The sequence below is a fragment of the Centroberyx gerrardi genome, chromosome 16 (genome assembly GCF_048128805.1).
Source record: "Centroberyx gerrardi isolate f3 chromosome 16, fCenGer3.hap1.cur.20231027, whole genome shotgun sequence".
Classification (NCBI taxonomy): domain Eukaryota; kingdom Metazoa; phylum Chordata; class Actinopteri; order Beryciformes; family Berycidae; genus Centroberyx; species Centroberyx gerrardi.
The window spans coordinates 21,022,348-21,045,350 of NC_136012.1; the positions used below are offsets into that span (position 1 = coordinate 21,022,348).

The 23,003-nt window shown below is 42.8% G+C and overlaps 2 protein-coding genes across 2 annotated transcripts in view; one reads left to right on the forward strand and one right to left on the reverse strand.

Moving 5' to 3' along the window:
• stag3 (STAG3 cohesin complex component) overlaps positions 1-7,513 on the reverse strand; it is a 29,458-nt gene extending 21,945 nt beyond the window's left edge. The window contains exons 1-10 of the mRNA XM_071900328.2: positions 7,485-7,513; positions 7,178-7,304; positions 6,220-6,435; positions 5,185-5,281; positions 4,243-4,319; positions 3,616-3,820; positions 2,780-2,931; positions 1,693-1,890; positions 1,169-1,267; positions 271-350 (exon numbers count right to left, since the gene is read on the reverse strand). Coding sequence (XP_071756429.2) covers positions 271-350; positions 1,169-1,267; positions 1,693-1,890; positions 2,780-2,931; positions 3,616-3,820; positions 4,243-4,319; positions 5,185-5,281; positions 6,220-6,435; positions 7,178-7,304; positions 7,485-7,513 — 1,280 coding nt within the window. The remainder of the gene's footprint in view (positions 1-270; positions 351-1,168; positions 1,268-1,692; positions 1,891-2,779; positions 2,932-3,615; positions 3,821-4,242; positions 4,320-5,184; positions 5,282-6,219; positions 6,436-7,177; positions 7,305-7,484) is intronic.
• Positions 7,514-10,191: 2,678 nt separating this feature from the next.
• On the forward strand, positions 10,192-21,986 carry gpc2 (glypican 2). The gene is made up of 11 exons (XM_071900335.2): positions 10,192-10,366; positions 12,347-12,505; positions 13,323-13,457; positions 14,718-14,893; positions 15,032-15,112; positions 15,620-15,785; positions 16,771-16,901; positions 18,479-18,625; positions 19,651-19,787; positions 20,609-20,781; positions 21,715-21,986. Exons 1-11 carry the CDS (start codon positions 10,192-10,194, stop codon positions 21,984-21,986), a joined length of 1,752 nt encoding a protein of 583 aa, XP_071756436.1.
• The last annotated feature ends 1,017 nt before the right edge of the window (positions 21,987-23,003 follow it).

Sequence of the window (23,003 nt, forward strand, 5' to 3'; positions counted from 1 at the left end):
ATAACAAAGAATTTTATTTTAATAAATGGGCTGAATACCAAAAAAAAAGAACAATCATTAAAACATTAAAACCATCAGATATAAGAAAAAGAAGAAAAGAGTGAAAGAAAAATAATATTTTGGCGCTTGATATCCTGTATATTAAGGTATATATTTAAGACAAATTTATGTTCATTATATAAAGTTCTAGCCTAGTATTCATTTGAATTTCCTAAAACTAAATTCCTGCATGTTGCAAATAGTGGCACAGAGAAACCACCACAGACTCACTGTTGGATCAGCAGCAACAGATGGACCATTTCCACCGCCACGTCTGGTTCCTTGTCCAGCACCATGCTGAGCATCCTCTCCTAAACACACATACACACACACACACACACACACACACACACACAGAGGAAAAAACATTTGTGCAGACAAACAGAGAGAAACATACAGACATGCGCAGGCACAAACACACACAGACATATACATAATCATGCATGCAAATAAACACACACTCTCACAGATACACACACACACATACTCAGACATGCATAAACATACTCACACACACAGACAGACATACACAGTTGTACAAACCCAAAGATGAGAAGGCGCTAAGCCATACCACAAAATAACATTTATCTGCTGCAACACATGTGGCTTAGGAGGGTTTCCATGTGTTTGAGAAGAGATTATTAACCATCAGAAACTGGCAGCAATTAATGCAGCTGGACAGACGGTCTAGACAGAGACAGTAAGAACAAACAGGAATGGTAAAAACCAAGAAACAAATTAAGCCAAAGAAAAACGGGGAGGGGAGATAATGCAGGATGTAACATAATGAGAGAGGCAGAATGAAAAGTGAGGCAACAAGAGACAAAGAGAGAGAGGAGAAGGAAAACAGATGCAAAGAGAAAAAGGCAAAACAAAAACATTTGGGGAGACCAGGCAAAAGAGAGACCAAAAAAATAAAAAAAATAAAAAACAATACAATAGGGCAGACTGAGGCAAAGCTAGAAACAATAGGGAGGAGAGCGAGGCTGAGAAAGAAATACAGAAATAAAGAAAGAAAAAAAGAAAGAAAGAAAAGGGGGAGAGATGTAGGTAGGGAAGGGAGGAGGAAGAGAAGGAGGGAGAAGGAGATGAATTAGAGGAGGTATAGGAGTCCAGAGGGATGCCTCACTTTAAATCTGCTGGTGAAAAGCTCCAGGCGCCCAATGAATTCCTTCTCCTGGTACAGACCCTGCAGGGCGCGCACACACTGCAGACGCACCGGACTTTGCTGAAGGGAGGAAGAGAGTGCATTATCACACACACACACACGCACTATAACAAGCATGCAGAATAATTTCCAAGTCTGCTCACAGTGGAGATGCTTCTTTGTGTGTGTGATCATGCATGCGTCTGTGAGCCCAAGCTCTACGTATCTGTGGTTGTGTGTAATGTGAGTTTGTGAAGGCCAAGCAAGCAGGATTATAAAATGCTAGTTGCTTCGGTATGTTTGCATGTGTGTGAATGTATAAGCAGGTTGGGAAATCAACACTATCCACCGGCCAAATGCTGTTAAATTTTGACAGAAAATCATATTTGTGTTGTAAAATAGTGGAAGTGGCTGCTGTAGTTGGAATGCTTTAGTCCTTGCAGCTGCTGCTTGATGAAAATGTATTTCCTGTCTAGTGTGTGTGTGTGTGTGTGTGTGTGTTCCACCTTATCATACAGGGTCCACCCCAGGTACTTGAGGCATCCGTCGTTGAGGAAGTCCTCGGGGTCTTCTCTCAGCCACACACCCATCTCCTCAATACACACCGCCCGGATCTCAGGCAGCCGGTCCCGGTAACGGTGCACGAACACGCCCCGGAAAGTGCCGTTCATTAAGGAGGACAATTCCTCCCTGTTCTCCTGAAGCTACAATGCATACAGACAATGCATACAACACACACAAGTGTTAGAACTCACTGCAGGGGTGAACAAATCAGTAGCCCTGACGCCTGGGACTTTCATATTTTCAGCCTGGGCAAACAAAATTTCGTCACATCAAAGCAGGGTTGGACTACCACAAAGACTCATCACACCAAAAAAATACTCATCATACCAACTTCATTCAAACTTTGAATTTCCAACCTCTATAGTAGCCGGGGATTAAAGATTTCCATCCATACGACATATTTCCATTATTTGGATTTCAGAGAGGCAGTAGACTATATGAGATCAAGAAAAAAAAAAGGGAGCAGTGATATAATGTCATAATTTGAGATGGTCAAAAACATACAGGCTAGTGAAGGAGCCTGCATCACCTAACTGATCTACTAATCATTTCCCACCCAAAATAACCAAGCCTATACCATTTAGTTTGCAGGTTATTCAGGCAGGCAGAGCGCCTACCTGCCTGCAGTCATCTTCAGCAAACCTAATGATTTTACTTCTCCATTGCACCTTTCTTATTTCGATGTGGTACAAAAGAAAGCACTCAGCATAATTTTTGGAGGGGAAGAGTCTTAAGAGTTCCCCTCCAAAAATTTTGCTGACTTCAATATAAAACATAATAGCCTATCATTTGTCAAACAATAAGTAATAAGATCCATCATCAGTGTTTTCCACAAACACACTGAGTAGCCACAGCGGTCCTTCGCATCCTTTCCCATGAAAACAACAAGTAAAAGAAGCCAGCACCTGTAAGAGAGGTTCCTTGTAATGTGGACTCAATGTGGACTCGTAGCTTTAATTTCCTGACCTGCATGTTAATGTGAAAGTGACTGTGTGTGTGTGTGTGTGTGTGTGTGTGTGTGTGTGTCACCTCGCTGATGGTGGCCTGCAGCACCTCCAGTCTGTCAGACGCTCTGTCCTGCGCCCTCTTGCTGTTCTCCATGTTGTAGCGCCGCTGGCTGGTCTGCAGCTGAGCAGACACTGTCACAGCTACCTCCACCAGCCCAGTCATCAGCTTCATGGCTAATAGAAGAAAACACAGATGGACAAGATACACACTTAAGACTGCACAATATTGACAAAAATACCTATATCACTGAAGCTGGTAGGGATTCAGTGTCTTGCTCAAGGACACTTCAGCAGACAGTCTCCCTGCTCAGTACACCGCCCTGCTTCTCATTCATAACCTGTGATATGAATTAAATATGTAACAGCTTTTGATTACTTTTTCAATGTAATTATGGGGGGATTGGGAGGCTAATGCTTAGGATTTGTTCTGTTTGACTATAATGATGGATTTTCTCTGATGTGCAGCTTCATTTGTAGGCCAAAGATACCTTGTTTGAGGAAGTTGTCTGCAACACCTTTTCTTCCAAGATAAAAAAAAAGATTGCAACTTCTTGCAACTATGGAAATTTCAGAAGTCAACATTGCTTTTTGGATTAATTATGGAGCCCGTCTTTGAACGTGTGATTTGATAACTAGAACATCTGTCATGTGGTGTGATTGAGCGTGTGAGTGTGTAGTCAAACACACTCCGACATTCACAACATGACAGGAAACTTTCTTTTCATTTTCCTCCAACTTTAGGCTCCAACTTTACAATACAGATTCTGTGTGTGTCCATGTGCTTATAGCTGGACGTGTGTCTATGTGTGTGTGTGTATATGTGTGCATATGTTGGGTGCGTTGTGCCACTGTGCTCACCGAGCAGGGTGCTGGTGTGTCTGAAGGCTCTGACCTGGGAGTCAGACAGGCCGGTGAGCAGGGCCAGCAGGGAGGAGAAGAGGTACTCGTCATAGAGCAGGCTGTTCTGAGAGGAGCGCACCAGAACCTGAGCAAACTCACACAGACTGGCCTTGAAGCGCTTCCACTGGAGGCCCGGTGTGGACAGAGGGTAGTTCACCGAGTCCTGGGGAGGGGAAAAAACAAAGGAATGTGAGGAAACTGTGAGGAAACGTCTTCTACTTGGGTATGGGTATGCGAGTCAAGAGCCTGTGGTTATCCCTGCCAATCAGAAGTATTGTAACAACAGCATCAAACCCGTAGTGAGCTCCGAAACGTGGTGATTAACTCACTAATTTGCCCTTTTACCAGCATCAGATTTTCATTAGTGTGTGTTGGGTCTGGCCAATAATGCTACATCCCCCAACTCTGTCAAGACTTGGTTTCAAAAACACTCTCTATCTATTTGAATACGGAGGTCATCAGAATATCAAAATATCTGACTTCAATTTCAAACCTTTTTCAAAAAATCCCAATGGGGTATTTGGGAACTAGATTCAAACTCACAAACTTGCAAGAACACCTGAACTGATGCTTTTCCTTTCTCACCTCGTTGAACTCTTTGGTTAGCGTGCTGATGATCTCAGCATTCTGCATGGTGTCAAACATCTCTCTGCTCACCACTCCTGCACAAAGAAAATATATACAGTGAACATCACAGGCCTATTAACCTATACTCATCTTAATTTAATGTTCCACAGTTGAGTTAAAGGAGAAATCAACACCTGAATAATTAATACAGGTGTAAACATCTGTCTGTTTTCCCTCTCCGCTTCTTGACCCAACATCAGTAGAACGTTCCTTAAAGGTCCCATATTCTACACTTTCCAGTGTTTTATTTTATGTGTTGAGGTCCATTAAAAGCTGTTTTTTTGTGGTGTCATGTACCAAAAACACTCTCAATCCATTTTTACACATTTCATTTTCCAGCATCTCTCTGAGCCTTACCAAGAACAGGCTGTTTCTGTTGCTGTGTCTTTAAGGCTCATTAATATTAACGACCCTCTGTTCTGATTTGCTAACCGTTTCAAGAGTGAAACGTGAGACACCACAGCCCGGCAGCTACAGGTAGGGAAAACTCTCTGGTAAGTAGACAATGGCAACCAAAAAAACACTTTGTTAGCCTATTATTTCTTACAAAAATGATAATGAGCGAACCTTTATGACGCCACAAAGTTACGGAAGTCCAAACAGCTCGTTTAGAGGCTCGGTTTTCTAATATGGATTGTGTGGATTTAGTTGGCGTGCGTTTTGATACTTCCACGATGTTTAGATAGCACATCCAACTCACAGAACGTTACAATATCGCCTTATCAATAGACAGAGGATTAAGACAGCGCCTGCCTGGCACAAGGCACTGAATTGTTAGCATGCTGGGAGATCAATAGTGGAGTGCTGATCAATGCCTATGCTGAAATTAGAAAGATAATCTGTTGAACTTTGACCCCTACCCCCCCTCCCCATATCCTGGCCTCCCTCTTGAACTCTGACCTTTGCATCCGCAGCACTGAACAATGAAGTTGACGAGCACCAGCAGCCCCTCCTCACGGCTTTGCTTGTAGCTGTCCAGCCACTCATCCACCACCGTCTGAAGATTGACAGCGAGATAGCAGCCAATGAGAAGACTGCACTCGGGTCAGAGGTGCTCTCATTAATGGGTGGTTACAGTTTGCCCCGTCCCAGCCTGTGGCCCCTTTAACCTGCAGCCTTTTATTATCTTCCTACAACATATATGGGTCTGTATGTCCCATCTTTCCCCTTTATGCTTCTGGTTTATTTTCTCTGCCCCCTCTGAATTCAAGTCTCAATCACCGACTCCTTTGCATAATCATTTCAGTCAGCCGTGGCACAATTACACATACAGAGATACTCCACTTTTGAATATCTTTGGGCCATCTGTTATGTTGATAATGACACAGCAATCTTTCTAAAGCCAAATAAATTGGAAATACAATAGAAGTACGGAGTAAAATTAAGCCTAGAACAGAGCAAAAATTAGCAAAGCATTGAGTAAAATGTCTTGAACCGTAGTTGCCAGATTTGCCCAATGTGCTTTATGGCCCTCTCAGAGCAGGTGGGGTGGACTGAAGTGGGGCTTCAACCAGAATCACCATCTGCATTGTAACTGTATACTGTAGTGACAGACTCTTTTCTACTGCTCAACACACTTATTGTCCTCTATTGTGCCTTAGTCCTTCTTTTTAGTTTTTACCCATAAGAGATTGGGGAAGCAGTGCTTCAGAGCCCAACAATGGCTGGGATGGACGCGTGCTGTCAATCATTGACTACAGGACCCAATGGAAGCACTCCTTCCTCTCCACGCATCAAAGGCAACTCCGCAGGGTCACATCAGTCAGCTACTGACAGCGCATGATAATCGCTCTCATTGTCGGCTCTTAGGGCCTTGTTTCTCCTCTCATTACTCATCCCTCTCTCCCTCCCTCCCTTCATGTGTTTATCTCTAAACCCCCTTCCCCCTCCCCTTACAAAGTCCCTCACTCCTCTTCCACTGAACGGTTTGCTCACCACCATGGCACTCTTTCCAGAGCGGATGGCATCATAGATATCCCCTGCACTGATACCCTGGTTCCCCTCATTCACTCTCCTCACAGGCCTAGGAGAGGCCTGCCTGGACGTCCCGAGGGGCTGCTGCGGGGAGGGGCCTGGAGGAGTGGGGATGGGGCTGACACTGGGGCTGGATGTCTGCCTTGCTGCAGTTTTACGCCTCGGTCTCTTGGGTGGCTTGGGACGAAAGAGAAATGAAAGGGCAGCTCAGCAGGGGATTCTGGGTGAATTGATGTAACCATCTGAATTAGTGGTAGCAAGTGGCAGAGATAAGGTGTTGGCTTGAATCAAACATCTACCATGCTGTTGAGGTTTAGCTCTACATTTCACCGCTGTCGGGTGAAAGTATTGTGATTTCAATTTAAGCCTTTTTGATCTTTCACATGAACTGAAAGATAACATGAGGGCTGAAACGGTTCATCGGACCCCATGAAACGTTTCCATAATCAATTGTGTAAATTTAAAAATACATAGTGATCAATCTTAAAACAGGGATCATTTTCTTAATTCTGGAAATGATTACTAGACATAGTAGGCATTTATCATAGCAGAAATATGAGGTACAATGTTTGCAAACAAAGCAGTTATTTAGGCTTTAATAGAGATACACTTGGATCCATGTGTCAAATGTCTCAGGGAAAAAATAGAGCTGATCTAAGATCTGTGACTAAATCCTGGCAATCACCTTACCTGCAGTGAGCTCAAAGGGATAAACTGATTCCACACCAGAACTACTTTCAGAAGCCTTTTATATATAATCTCCCAATAAAATGTATGGTAATTGTTTATCTAAAATAAATGACATCTTGACATGAAAAGAAAAATCACATACCTACAGATGGGCCCTGATCTACTCCCTGGAGAATAACTTGCATCTAAATGAGATTTAATTATTTTGTGGGAGATTTAGCTAATTTACCCGAGGTCCGGGCACAGACACTGCCTGTTTTGTCCGCTTCATGGATTTCATCTGGGTCTCAAAGTCACTGCCAGAATCCGAGATGTCATCCATCTCCTCAAAACTAGCACAGGGAGAAATATCCAATTAAGGATACATCTTAACAGAATATATCAGTAAATCATCACTACCACGACTAACTTAATATATTTAACTATAAATTACAGTTTTTAAGCTCCTTTTGTGATGTGAGTCCCAAGAGTTAGCTAACAGATAGCTACTCTAGACAGCCAAGTAAAAATATTAGGCCTGGCTAATTGAACTTTACCTGAAATCCGACTCTTCTTCTAATGCCATGGTAGTGAAAGGGGCTGCAGTAATGTTCGCTGATTTTTGAATATGCCTTTAGCTCGTCTTTGCAAGCAAATTTTTTTTCAGTGGATAGATAACTGTGTGGGAGAGAGGGCAGAATGACAAGACAAACATTAGCACTGTCGTAACTTGACTACAGCGAAACTTCAGTAAGCTAGCAAACAGATTACTTAGCTGCTGATCAGCATACATGCGTCCATTATCGGACACGCCCCGTCTAGCCTGTTGTTTTCCCTTTCCCTACGAAATTTGGAGGACGCCTCCCTACAGCCAGTCCATGATGTGTAAGTTAAGGTAAACAAGTATACCAATGCATATGCCAATTTTTCCAACGACACGAACATATTTAACGTTATGAGTAACGTACAAATTAATTTGCTTGGTAGCTAAGTTAATCGTCCATCACAAGAAAAACAGACATAGGTTATGAGAGATATAACGTTATAATCTTGAACTACTTCTGCCCTTTTAATCATTATTTGAGAGGATGAAATCTTGTCAGAGCTTGCAAAATCGTCTCTGATAATGGACCTCATTGTTTTAGTAGAGTTAAGTTAGCTAACGGGTAACGTTAATGTCAGCTAAGACACTTTAGCTGACCATCGCTATAATTAATGTTATAGCGTTAGCGCCAAAAAAAGCAGCTAGCAAACTACTTCAGCCAAAAGCCTAAACCCAACCATATCATTAGCAATGTAACAGTTGAGATTACTAATTACATAACATTACCACTTGTCGATATGATTATTGTTCAGTTGTTTTTTCGATGCTTGATGTCTTTTCTCTCTCTTTGCAGAGCCTGTGTGATAATAAAAGGGCGCGAAAAGAGACGCAAAATAATTCTGGAAGCCGATTGGCCAGCGCCACATCAGACTAGATGATGATTGGTCCTTCTTGAAGGTTAGTTGATGGTGATTGGTCCTTTCAGAAAGTCAAAATCTCTGTATCTATGCTCAGTTATATGTAGGAGTACTGTTGTGTTTTTTTTTTTTTTTTTATGGTCTATGGCTGTTATCTATAAAGGGCATTCAAATCATCTCATTTTGTATTCACTCATAGCTTCCTAAGATCTGTATCAGTGTTTTTCATTCATATGTCATCAAGGGCCAAGAGTAAGCAGATTTGTATTTAAACCAAATACTACACCAGTTAATTTCACTAAACTGGTGTAGTGTTTGATTGAAATTAAAACCTGCATACTGTTGGCCCTTGTGGTTGGCCCTCAGTGGCACATGATTGAAAACCACTGATCTTTAATGCTGATATTGGGCAAAGAGCTCCTTAGGGATGTTTGATAGGTTAAATCTAGTAGGCTGTGTTTTACAGCATAACAGTCAAACAGTCTCTCCAAACCATGACATCAGGATTTCTGAAAATATTGCCCATTTGTAAAAGACACACTAATAAAAATAACTATAATATTCCTGTAGTTACTTATAGTGTGCATGTGGTACTAAATAATGATTTTACAATGGCCTTATCATACACTATATTTTAATGTCATTTTGTGTCACTACATTTTTATACTATAGGATATTAATACAGTTTATAGTTTTTCTGTGATATTTGTGTTGTGTCTTTCTAAAATTTGTCTGGCTGTCTGGACTCCACTGTGTGTTTGATTTTAGGACCCTGAGGTGTTTGGCCTGGTTTGGCCTGCACCCCCCCACGCCGCCGCCCCCGCCGCCGCAGGCACCTCACCCTTCTCTCCCTGTTGGTCCTTCCTCATGCTGCACGGTCCATTGTTCTGTGGTTGATAGGCTGTGACCGGTGTCAAGCCAGCCAGAGTAAAAAATATATAAGTTCCGGTCAGGACTTTCAAAATAAAATACTTATCGCCAAACAGGTTGCAACATTTGTGAGTAATTCCACTGATCTAAATCCGGTCTAAACCCATTAAACCCTAGATGGAATATTTAGTCCTGAGTGCTTCCTAGGTATGATTTTTTTTTTGCATTCTGCATTATGCGGTCTAAGGCACATACCATGTAAACTGAACATCTTGTGTTTGAATCCGGCCTTTGTCTCTCTCTCTCTCTCTCTCTCTCTCTCTCTCTCTCTCTCTCTCTCTCTCTCTCTCTCTCTCTCTCTCTCTCTCTCTCTCTCGCTCAAAGCGAAAATGCTCATAAAAATCTTGAAAAAAATAAAATAAAACGCTGACACCCTGATTTAAAAAACAAAAAAAAACACTGACACCCTGCTATTAAATGTTTTGTTTTTGTGACAGATGTTACGCTTTTATTTTGAAGGCGACATCGCCCAATTTCCGGTGTTCTTCTGGCCAACTCCTGCTGGCTTGACGCAGTGGAGGCTGTCAGATGCTGAGAGCAGGGGGACGGGAGTGCCCCATTCATTCACACTCTCTTACATCTACGCACAACATCTCTCCAAGGAAGGACAATCTAAACTGACACGGTCGATGAAAACATATGTCTGATCCAAACCCCAGTCTGGATGCATCTGAATCTCACGGACTTGTTGTGGGGAAAGAAAAAAAAATAAGACTATGATTCTTTTAAGCGATTCGTTGCCATAGACGATTCGGGATTACTGTTATTCTGTTACTTTTGCGTGCATCTAACCGGTTGCTCATTCATTCACACTGTACCCACAGTCTGTTTTGCTAAATCCCCCTGCTGGTTTTTGGGAGCCCTGCAGTGAAGATGGAGACCCGGCTGTGTCTCCCCCGGTGCCCGCTGCTGCTGCTGCTCTGCACGCTGTCTGCCCTGTCAGGGACCCGGAGCCCCGTGGCTGCGGGGAGGAGCTGCTCCGACACCCGGCAGGTGTACGCAGAGAAAGGCTACAGCACCAGCACCGCTCCGCTGACTCAAATCTCCGGTAAGACTCTCCATGTGACTGTAGCCTGTGGCTGGGATTGTGTAAAATTAAAATTATTAAACAGTTTTGGGGAGTGCTAGAAACAGTCCCATCCTCATCCCTAAAGAAAAACAACTGTAGTAATCCTATAATATATTTTTTTAGAATGATACTATACAGATAAGTCAGTATAGGAATATTATATCAATATTACAGGAGATAAAAATAGCATTAAGCACCATAAAATCACTATAAAGTCACTATTGAGCACCACAGACACACTACAAGTCATTATAGGAATATTATAGTGAGAAAATTGGAGATAAAAATACCATAAAGTACAATAAGGTCACTATAGACTCAGTAGTGAGCATCATAGACACACTATAGGAATATCATAGTGAATTTTCACAAGGAGAAACAATGCAGGAAAGCTTAAAACAAATTGCGCCCCCCTCCCTCTGTCTCTCTGTGCTGTTTAAATAGGATGATAAGGGGATGAGCAAATTGCCAACACCGGTGCAACAAAGAACCTCGCCCCTAATTAGTGTTTGCCTAGTGGGCTACTGTTGAGTCCTACCCATCGGCTCTGCTGACTGGTGATAATCTAATCTGGTGACTAAAAAGATAACATGAGGATTAGCCAGAGTTGGATCTAGGATATTAACTCATCTGGAGTTTTGGTGACGGATTTCAAGAGAGAAACGGGATTGGAAAATGAGAGAGAAATGAGAAATAAAGAATCTGAGTGTGTGTGTGTGTGTGTGTGTGTGTATGTGTGTGTGTGTGTGTGTGTGTGTGTGAGAGAGAGAGAGATAGAGAGAGAGAGAGGCTTTCAAGGTTTTAAGTGGAATTTATGAAAATGTGTGTGTTTGAGAAAGTGAGGGCTATGCAGTACTTGAGTGTCTGAAGATTTACTTCTAGGGAGGTTTAGCTCTGTATGTAAGTCAGTGAGAGAATGGCAGTGGTGTGTGTGTGTGTGTGCGTGTGTGTGTGTGTGTGAGAGAGAGAGAGTGATAGAGAGAGAGAGAGAGTTACCCACAGACAGACCTGGAGCTTTCGCTGTTTTAAGTCGAATTTATGAGTAATTTCTATGTTTGTGAAACTGCAGACCAGATAGAGTTCTAGTGTGTGAAGATTTATTTTGTGGCAATTCAGCTCTGCATATGAGTCAGAACTGCAATATTGATTGATTGTATATATATATATATGTGTGTGTGTGTGTGTGTGTTGGGTTATCAGAGCCTGAGTCTTGGCTCACTGTCCCGTGGGCCAGGGGAGCAGATGGCCGGGCGAGCGAGGGATGAGGAGAGGCAGTTTAGAAATGGAAATAGAGGGATGAGAGAGGGCTAATAGCGAGACACACAGAGAGAACAAAAGAGGTAGAGAGAAAATCTGCGAGGGTGGAGTTGGGATTTAGACTTTTGACAACGTATTCACAACAGTTAATATTCATGTTAGATGTAAAATATACTGAAACAAAGGATTCTAGGCTGAGAAACATTTTACACATCTAGAGTGCTGTGTGTTTTTTTCCCTGGTCGTCGTTTGCATATCATTACCTCTGACATATCAAAGACCCAACCTGAGTTGACAAAGAAAGACAGATTGAATCTGCATAATTCATGCAGGGAAATTACAATTTTCTATTACTCCTTTATCTTTGATAAGATTTCTCTACAGTAATAGCACAGGCTGATGAGCCAGAGAATGGATAGGGCCCACTGTCGCACTGAAAACGTCTGTTTTGGCCTGATAATAGACTTGACACCGCTATTAAGCATAGGCCTCGGTCTTTGTTGAGCTACTGTATTGTGCAGTCAAAGCACCGCCATTTGATTATATGTTGCGTTACAAGCCAGTGTGTCACGATAAAGGTTAAATAAGCTCATCTCTCCAAATAACAGTTTCTCAAAATGTGTGACTTAGAGTATTCAATCAGTATTCCCGTTTGTGCTCCGTTGTCTGTTGTCTGATCCGGTTTGGTTTTGGTTGGTGCAGGTGAGCACCTGCGGCTCTGTCCTCAGGACTACACCTGCTGCTCCAGTCAGATGGAGGAGACGCTGGCCCTGCAGAGCGAGAGGGACTACCTCAAGGCCATCGAAGACACCAGCCAGTTCCTGTTGACCACCTTTACCCAGAGACACCGCAAGTTTGATGGTGAGATGCAGACCACAGTTAGTAAGCACTGTTAACGGGAGCTTTAGCTGATTTGAAATTGGATGTGAAAGAATTGTAATTGACACAAAGTCCGCCCTCTTAAACATAAGGTATAGGTTTGAAAGAAAACAGGAAGACGAACGCACTTAGCCCCCCTCTCCCCTCCCTCCATTACCCACTAAGCCAGTGGCAATGAGCGACAGCTGATTGACAATCAGAGCGAAGCTTTCCTGCGCCAAAGTTTGCCTCAACTGATCAGATGCCCAAGCCACAATAAAGGAAAGAGCAGAGCAATGGTGTTATCAATATCGCCAACATGGGGATTACTTCTGCTGAATTCAAACAAAATGTCAGCTTGTAAAACCCACCTAAGACAGCTGTAAGGGATTGTCTGGCTTTGAGGGAACCTAACAGTTGTGCCCACACTCTCATTAAATTCTTTGTGTGTGGTTGCAGGTTTATAACATTCACAGCATAGGTCTGAATGTACACTTTCTCCTCCTACTTGTGGTGTACTGGCATCTTTTTTCCTCCTCATTTCCTTATGTAATGTACATGATGAATCATTTAAAGATACTAAAGGAGTGGGAGAGTGTATATGAGTCTCTGAAAAACTCTGAATAACAAAATCAAATAAGAGTACATGCTGTTACTCTCATTTACCAATATGCAGCATCTGATGTAACTCTCCCTGTGAGATGTCAATCTGGGGGGGGGGGGACTGAGCGCCTACGTAGAAACCTGTTTTGGATATTAGAGGAATAGGAGGTGGGCAACAGATCCATATCTAATCTCTGTGCTTCCCGTCTCTCTCTAGAGTTCTTCAGGGAGCTCATAGACCTGTCGGAGAAGTCTATGAACCAGATGTTTACCAAAACCTACGGGCGGCTCTTCACCCAGAACGCACACGTCTTCCAGGAGCTTTTTGTGGAGTTTCGCAGATATTATTCTGGTTAGTTGAGTGAAAGGATCTGTCTGAGCTGCTGTTAAAGGAAGAGGTGACTGGGAATAAGAGCTCAAATCATAATCCGATATATTCAGATAGAGGGTAATATTTGAAAGGCAATTTAGTTTATCTTTTCCTTGACTTTCTGAATTGTCATGATGCAGTAAACCATCCATCAGGTACTACAGTTTAAATCAAATGTAAAGAACTGAATTTCCAAAGTGGGAAAGCAAGGCATTTCAACTTGCAGGTAAAAAAATATTATAGCTGTGAAGATTCATAATTGTATCAGGAGTTTAGTGTATCTGTATTGGGCCACGTTCCTATTATGGTCACTCTATACTGGCTATGGACAGCAGTGAAGAGGCAGTGATGTGTCTTTTGAGTATTGAGTATTAGAAAGCCATGGAGAATTGGAGAAAGAGAAAAGGAGAGTTGGAATCCCACGGATGCCAGACTGTTTCTATTTCTGTTCCGCATTGCTCTGTTTTGGCACGACAACCGCTAGTTGGCGAGTCTAGTCGCAGGCTGTTGCTGCTTAGTCAACCCGTCATTGTCTGCCAAACAGCATGTATAGCTAATTTGAGTCTATGCAGTAGACTACAGATTGGAGTGTTGCATATTCAGAGTCTGGCTACCAGTCGTCTTACGTAGGGAGACCAACAAGCACCCAAGCATAATTAAAGGAATAGTTCACCCAAAAATGCAAATTTATTCATTAGCTATTCTCCCCCATGTCAGACAAAATCCTATTGAAGTTTGTAGGACCACCAAGTTAGCCGTTTACTTCTCCCTTCTCCCAAATTATTCCAGGTAACAGGCTATCTTTTTTTTCTCCATTTTTACAGCTTGAAAAAAAGCATGAAATGTCCGCTAAATTTCCCCGAAACAGCTTGAGCAGCTGTTTTGTAGCCAAACAATTGCACTGTAGGCCCAAAAATCATTTCTTTTATCCCGTTATCTCCTATATTTTCCTCACTCACAACACTCTGTGCTGCACAAGCTGTTGGGAGAAATTTGATGGGTATTTTATGATTTTTTTTTTTTAGCTTTTTAATGGAGTTTCGACTGAAATTGGGGTCCGTAGATAATGGCTGCATTTTAATTTTGGGGTGAACTATTCCTTTAAACTGGCACCGTGGGGAGCAGGGTGACATAGTGAGTAGGGAGACCGTCCTTCAGCCAAAAGGCCCAAGTTCAAGCCTCTGCCCTGCTGAAGTGTTATTATCAACAGATCCGGTATGACAGTTCCTCTTCTGTCCACAGGGGGCAGTGTCAGTCTGTCAGAGGTCCTATCAGAGTTCTGGTCCAGACTGGTGGAGCGGGTCTTCTCTCTGGTCAACCCCCAGTATCAGTTCAGCGAGGACTACCTGGAGTGTGTCAGCAAGCACGCCGAGCAGCTGCAGCCGTTTGGGGATGTGCCTCGCAAACTGCGTGTACAAGTGTGTGTCTCGTGATAAAATGATGGTTGAAATGGACAGTATCAGAAATACATTGGCTTTGATACAGCATAACAATTGTGTATGCTGATTGCTAATTGTCTAGTGATCTTATTGCTGTCTCTTGGTTTTCACGTTCAGGTGTCCAGGGCGTTCATCGCAGCCAGAGCGCTGGCTCAGGCCTTGGCCACTGGGCGGGATATTGTTAACAAAGCATCAAAGGTCAGTGGTTCCCATTACTGTTGTCTGTACCACTATTAAAGCTACACTAGATTGAATAGTGCTACAGGCAAGATTTTTATGTTTTTATGTCTAGTGGCTGCAATAGAGAGACCATATTCCCATTTTAAATTTCCATCACATGCACACAAACATTGAGAATCAGATACATATTTATCATTACACAGATTCCCCACTGAAAGGTGTATCTCTGTCCAGAGAAAGCTGGACTCTTTTGCCTCTCTGGTCTCTTTGGTTTCCTTTTGTATAAAGCATCTCAGACCGGCCAGGTCGGTAAAAATGAGCGTGCTGTGTGCAGTTTACTGAAGCCACATTACATGATTTCTGGGTAATGAAGTGACAATTTTTCAAACGGTTACCTCTCGCTGCCATTTGGAGCCGCCAACATGCAAAGTTGCCTAGTGCAGCTTTAATGGTAATAACGGTTGTATTCCTCCCTTATTCGTTATTTTCCCCATAACCCCTTCACTCCCCCTGCTGTGTTTCCAGTTGACTGCAGGTTCAGAGTGTGTGCGAGCCCTGATGCGTCAGTGGTACTGCCCGCTGTGTCGGGGTTTGCCCTCGCTGCGCCCCTGCCACTCCCTGTGCCTCAACGTGATGAAGGGCTGCCTAGCCAATCAGGCCGACCTGGACACCGAATGGAACAACTTCATTGGTGAGTGAGGGGAAGAGGCGGGTTTTGGGGAGGATGAATGATACGTACTGTAGTTATATATTATTGTTGATGTGGGTTTGGAGTAGTATGGATGATATATATATTTCAATTTTGATATGATTAGTTATAATACATATTTCAGCTGAAGCGTGAAGAGTCGCCGCACAATCACGGCCAAGATACTTTACTTAATGCATTAATTAAAGTATTATTTTACTTCTGATTCAAGTTCTGTTTCACTTTAGTCAGCTCCTCAACAAAATCTCCTGGTCAGGATGACATTTACCTGTATTCTGAACTATTATCATTATCAAATTGACCATACCTAAATCTGGAATCCTTTTATTGCTCTCTGTCTCCCATTTCGTTTCACTTCCCTTTCCCCTAATGAATTCCCCATTCATTAAACATTCATGCCTCTCTCCTCCTTTACAATTGATCTGTCTTCCCATGTTTCCTTCCCCCTTTCATCAAACCCCTCATGTTCCCTCCGTTTTCTGTCTTCCTGTACAATGCTTCCTCTTCCCTTTCATCACTCCCTCCATGTCTAATGTACCCAAACCCATTGTACCCCGATGTACCCATTTCTAATGTACATTTCTAATGCGCTCCACCCCCTCCCTTCCTCTCTTTCTGTGATGTTGGCCCGCCACCTGAACTCACAATTCCATTGGCTCTTAACGTAACACTACTGTAACCCGAACCCCCCCATGAACAGCTGTCAATCAAAGCCGACTAGTGAGCCAATAAGAGACTGCAGAGAAAGTATTGTCTTGGATGTTTAGCTATGGGAGTCTGGACCAGGCCACCAGCAGGAAGAGCGGCTTCACTTGTTTTTTTGTGGGGTTTTTTTGTTTGTTTTTCTTGAGAAAGGAAGAACAGCCAACTTTACCACCCTGCCATCTCTTTCTCTCTCTCTCTCTCTCTCTCTCTCTCTCTCTCTCTCTCTCCCTCTCTCTCTCTCTCTCTCTCTCTCCTCTATCAGATGCTTTGTACCAGGTTTCAGAGAAGTTGGAGGGGCCGTTCAACATGGAGCTTGCAGCTGACTCCATCTCTGTCAAAGTGTCGGAGGCCATCATGCACATGCAGGAAAACAGCGTCAGCATCTCCACTAAGGCAAGGGAAAGGGTGGAGGGATGGAGGGGAGAGAAGCAGATAAAGAGGCGGATTAGAGGGGGGGGAATAAATACATACATGAAAAGAATGGAGTCTCATAAATAAACACACCTCACCTCATAGATAAAATAGTGTCATTTTACTGGGGGTTGATTATAGAGAATGGTTGGTGTATTTCTTTATTTCTGGGCTATTCTTCCACAAAAATGATGTAGTGTATTGTATTATTCATTGGATTTACCATGGGGTATGCATAGAAATCATCATCTAATGTCTTGAAAAATCACTCTTCCAAGTCCATGTCATAGCTATAATTTCGATTATTGTTTTATTTCTTTAGTTTTAATTTTAATCTGCTTAATGAGACAGTAAGCAGTGAAAAATGACAGGAATTATGCACAGAGAGAATGACATGTCTTACAGGCTCACAATATGATTAAAACATGGCGGGCTTCCCAGTAGCTAAGCCACCAGAGAGACACACATGCATCTCAGCACAAGGATGAGCGCCTGGCTTGTGATATCAGCGCTTTAAGGAAGAGGCAGCTGAGCCTCTTTGTGTGTCCACTGCCTGTCACTAACAGAATGTAATCGTGGAGGTGATGGATGACCTTTTCAACAGTTTCCAGTTCACATTCAGTTCCAAGTTCTAAGCGACTACAGCATTTTTCAGACGTAGCCATTTTTTTTTTTTTTTTTGCAGGGTTAAGATTTTGAAGCCCCACTGAGTGCCTCCTCTCAGCTTTGATTTGTCAAAGCAGTTGACTTTGAACAGAAGCCAGGTCCACCTTGTAAAGGAAAAATCCACCCAAAAACACTAACACTGTTAAAAAAAACAACAACCTTCTATTGGCATTGTATCTTGCATTTCTGGGCCCATTTTGTTAATTAGTGGTATATTTTTCTTATTCCTGATATTTCAATATTTTGATATTTTGATATATTTCCGGCACAGCTACAATGGAGTTTGATGACAGAAAATTTCTCAGTGATCTAAAATATCAACATAAACATCTGGTTTTGGTGTCAGTCCCTCAGAATCTAAGAGCAAGGGCTTCTTTCCAAACTCACCATTTTGCACTGACGTTCAACAATCATACAGGAGGAAATCCATTACAGAAGAGGCAGAGAGACCAATTTATCCACTGGCATTAGCCTCAGTAGACCAGAATGCAATGCGGCCACAAGACAGGTTGTATTTTGAGCAAGGGGTGTGATACTCTTGCTTTTTTTTTTGACTGGGAAAACTCTCACTCTCTTGATCTTACTGTCGCTGTGCTATCACTATCGCTCTCTCCACCTACATGTATAAGCCACAGCTGAATGCAGCAAGTTAAGGCCCGTTCTCTGGGGGTTGTCGAAAGGCATTCTGGGAAATGTAGGAAATCACTAACTGAAGGAGAAGTAGAAGAGGAATGTTGAGGGAAAGTGGGTGCAACAAAAAAGTAAATTACAACACTCATATCACATAGTAGTTAATGAATCTTTACTGTAATAAAGGTTGTGATGATTTTAAGGATGCTCTTGTGACATAGTTGTTTACACTGATGTTGTTGTTTTGTTGTTGTTTACGCTAGGTGTTCCAAGGCTGCGGGAGCCCCAGGCCAGCTCCGGGACGGTCTAAACGCTCACCCAAAGAGCCGGGGGGCAACAGGAGGCCGTTCCGCACCTACAGCCCCGAGGAGAAACCTACCACTGCTGCAGGCACCAACCTGGACCGATTGGTGAGAGGAGCAGGGAGAGAGGGGGGAAGTCTAAATTCTGCATAGTAGCTACTGATCAATACTCTGTTTTGTATACTAAATTTAAAGTGGTTTAATCTACCCAACAAAAATGTGGCCCTTGCTGTCTGTGCGCTGGCCTTTTGGCTTCAGTATGTTTCAATTGTAGTATGTTGCCATTTAGCTTGTTGGAAATGTTGGAAATTTGCTACAGTGTGTATTGTGGTTAGTATACTCAAAGAACTGGTATGTACTGAAGCGAATTCAGACAGAGCAACTGAGCAGAAAACTGTAGAGAGGGCAAAACGATGGATGGAAGAGGGTTGTGGTGTTGAAAACAGATAAGGAGGTAGAGTGGGAGAGAGGGATTTCTGAACAGACAGGAGTATTTCAAAGTGATAATGAGAGTGCCACATAGGTAATAAGTGATTTTAATACTTGTATGTGTTATCCTCTGGTTACCGATATGATATTTTGAGCTATTTACTTCTTTGTGCCCAAAAGTACATCAGATCTTTCAAACCAAATTAAACCAAAGGTAGAGGAGGTGGAGGAGAGATTTACTGGACAATAGTTGCATCATCATGCCTCTCATTTTTTTTATTCACTTCATAAATACAACTTTATATATTTCTTTGAGCTGACACTCTTATTCAGCACAACTCATATTGAGTGCAGCAGTAGAATAAACTTCAATTCAAAGCTCAATAAAAGAAACCAATAATAAGGAGTGCAACGGTCAGGACCACAGTGTCCCGACAGTATTGGTCGTGAAAGATGGAAGTGCTAGGAAAAATATGAAAACGAGTGAAGCAGAGAGGTAGAGGGAAATAGATGTTCATATCTATTTATAAAGGAGAAAAAGCATCTGGCTCAAGAGTCAACACTGGAGCAGTGTCATGTCAGTGTTTCTCTTTGCCCGACGTCAGCACGGCGCCATCCATATGCTTCCCGCAGCCAGCCACACCAAACACGGATACTTTTAACAAGCCGTGACTCATAACCAGTTTCCTTCCGCCTCCATTCAGGTTACCGAGCTGAAGGAGCGACTGCGGCCCATGCGGGGCTTCTGGGTGTCCCTCCCACACACCATCTGCAATGATGAGAAGATGGCTGCCGACGTCACTAACGAAGACCGCTGCTGGAACGGGCAGACCCGGGGGAGGTGGGCGAGATGGGAGGGGAGGGAGGGAGGGGAGGAGGGAGGAGGGGAGGGAGGGGTGCAGAGGTGACAGGACGCAACAGATGGAAATGGGTTTATTTAATTTCCTTACCACCAGCCATCCACATGCTCTCTACGTGTGTCTGCTTGCCTTGATGCGAACAGATACAGCACAACACAGCATCTGGGCTGAATTAGTGGCATTATGTAGCTGCATGGATATATATACGTGTATGTGTGTGTGTGTGTGTGTGTGTTGTGAGAAACGGAGGGAGAGACAATAGGTCTGCATAATGTCTCATTGTCTTTTTATTATGCTCGCTGTTACACCTACACTAGGTAAGATTTATATGTAAAAATACACCCGCCTTATCGGCCTAAATCACAAAGTGGGGCTGCAATGGAGAAGAGTGTCCCATCCTCACTAACTGAGACCCAACAGATTCGTCCTATTTGCCTGAATAAAATTCTGATGTTGGGTAGGGACACTTCTTTATCCACCTCAAGTGACAATTTCTGGGTATTGAAGTTCAAATTTTTCAAGCTGTTTTTTTGCAGCCATTTGAAAGCCGCCAATGTGTGAATCTGCCTAACATCGCTTTAAAAAGATGTATAATAATAATAATAATATAATAATAATAATAACTTTATTTGTATAGCACTTTTCTAAAAACTATGTTTACAAAGTGCTTTACATACAATAAAACCCAAAAGCAGTGATGTGAAACTACCACAATGAATGATAGAAAAATAAATGTATGTACAATATGTGTGTGTGTGTGTACCCATGTCTTTTTTGTATTCATCTGTGTGTGCACCCCCAGGTACCTCCCGGATGTGACGGGCGACGGGCTGGTGAGCCAGATCAACAACCCCGAGGTGGAGGTGGACATCGCCCGGCCGGACGTGAGGACCAGGCAGCTGATCATGGAGCTGAGGGTGGCCACCAACAAACTGAGACACGCTCAGACCGGACAGGACACCGACTTCATGGACAGTGAGTTTTCTTCCCCGCCTCTCTCTCTCTCTCTCTCTTAGACACTTTTTTTATGTCTATGACCTTTATCGACCAGTCGGACTTGCAACAACAGCGATACAGCTTATCTTCTCCTAATCAATGGTCATTTTGTGCAGTGGGGCAGCAAAAATCTTACTCAGTCATATACACACACACACATGCAGACACACACCACATTAGACCTGAGACAGCTAGAGGCGAAATTGGTCACTCTTGACTCATTAATGTTTGAAAGGAAATGGCTACCAATGCCAAAATGTGTCCTGATTGTTGGATAGCATACTTACCAGAGAGAGAGAGAGAGAGAGAGGGGGAGAGGGAGCGAGAGAGAGAGAGAGAGAGAGTGAAAGTGCAATTCCTAATTTATATTCCCTCCCATTCAAACACCCAGTGGTTCTTGGTGAGGAGAAAACAATGTTACTTGCTGCCAGATAATGTTTCATTGTGTTATAATCTCAGGGATGGTAGTGACTAAATTGTCTAGGATGCATTGCATATGAATCTATGTATTGTCCATCGCATTGTATATAATCATATGCAATCAGTTCCTATAATTACTGAATTTGCCTATCATTCATTGTAACATATTCATCTGTATTGTACATTATTTGATCCTGTACTGTTGTAATATGCTTTGGCAACACTCAATAATACTTGATTCATGCCAATGAAGCTTTCTCATCTGAATCTGAGAGAGAGAGAGAGAGAGAGAGAGAGAGAGCAAGAGAGAGAGAGAGAGAGAGAGCGAGAGAGAGACATCACTAGCATGAGAGAGAAAAACTTGGATGTAACTTGCGTATTTCCATTCAAAACACAAAATGAGGTTATGAAAAGAATGGATATGGCCTGAACTCCTTCCCCAATCTGAAATCTCTCTCTCTCTCTCTCTCTCCTCTTCTCTTCCTGTCCCAGGTGAGGAGGGCAGTGGTTCAGGGGGTGGAGATCGAGGTGAGAGGTACAGTGATGATTGGCCGGGCTACGGGCCGTACTCCCCGCCCCAAAACAAGCCCCCGCGTACCCCCGCCTCCAGCCCCGTGAAGCCGCCCCGCGTCCGAGAAAGAAACGGCTCCAAGTGGAACAGGAACAACGGACGGGCCAGATCTGCAGCCGGGCGGCTCTCATTCTCCCTGGTCCCCCTGTTGTCTTTGTCTCTCATGGGCACTGCTGCCCCCATGTGGAGATAGCTGCTTATTGCAGTCTGGAGTTCATCCACAGTTGAGAGGTTGAACGGAATTTTTGGTCTTGTTGGAGTCTTAAAGCACACTATAAAAACAAAACATATTCCATTTGGTTACACCAGCAGAAAAGAGACAAAATAATGTTGAGATAAAGATACACTTGGGGCCAAATTCAATCTTTTACAGGTTAGCAATAATCAAAAACCTGTTTGCAGCACAAAATAATCAAATATGATTGGTTATATTGAATATTTTTCCTATTGTCCAAGCCACAAGTGACGTACTGCCAGCCCAAAAAATGTAATTCTTAAAAAACGTCCATTTTTTAGCACCATTCATGATGCAGGAAAGCACTTGAATGAACTGAGGAATTATCAAGCAGGTAGGAGATGATGGGGAAAGGGCCTTAGTGCTGAAGGATGCGCTGTCCCAGACCACAAAGGAACATGCTGTCTGGGGGGGGAAAGTGTTGGAAGGGCAGGTGAACTAGGAGCATGTTTGGTGGTTGGAGCTTACATTCTCATGGTTTGTTGATCTGTTGATCTGTGAGATAGAGATTAGTTGTGCCAGTGATTACTGTTTGTCGTTTCAGTGAGCAGCGGATTTGATTTGAGTGCGTTCCTGTGCTGTCCTTCTCATGAAACTCAGTTAATTCATTTTAGTGATCTTGGTTTCGGTCCAATTGATGTCCTTTTCGTCCCATACGAGCAATAACATTTGATTTAATCAGTTAAAATCTCCATATTTAGGGTTGGAAATTAAAAATAAGACTTGGGTGACAAACAAAAGTCAGCAATATGACTCTTGAAACCAAACAAGGGGTTTATTTGGAATGTATTTATAGCCAAACTTAATTTTGGGTTACCTGTTGACCCATGTAATATATTGATGCCTTTAATTTATTTCTAATTTTGTAATGTTTCATTGTCTTTATTGTTATGATTTCTGAGGCAAGGTTTGGTCAAAGTGTTCTTCTAAAACTTCTAAAAGAAGTGAGTGGCCCTTAAGTTTATCCAGCGGTTT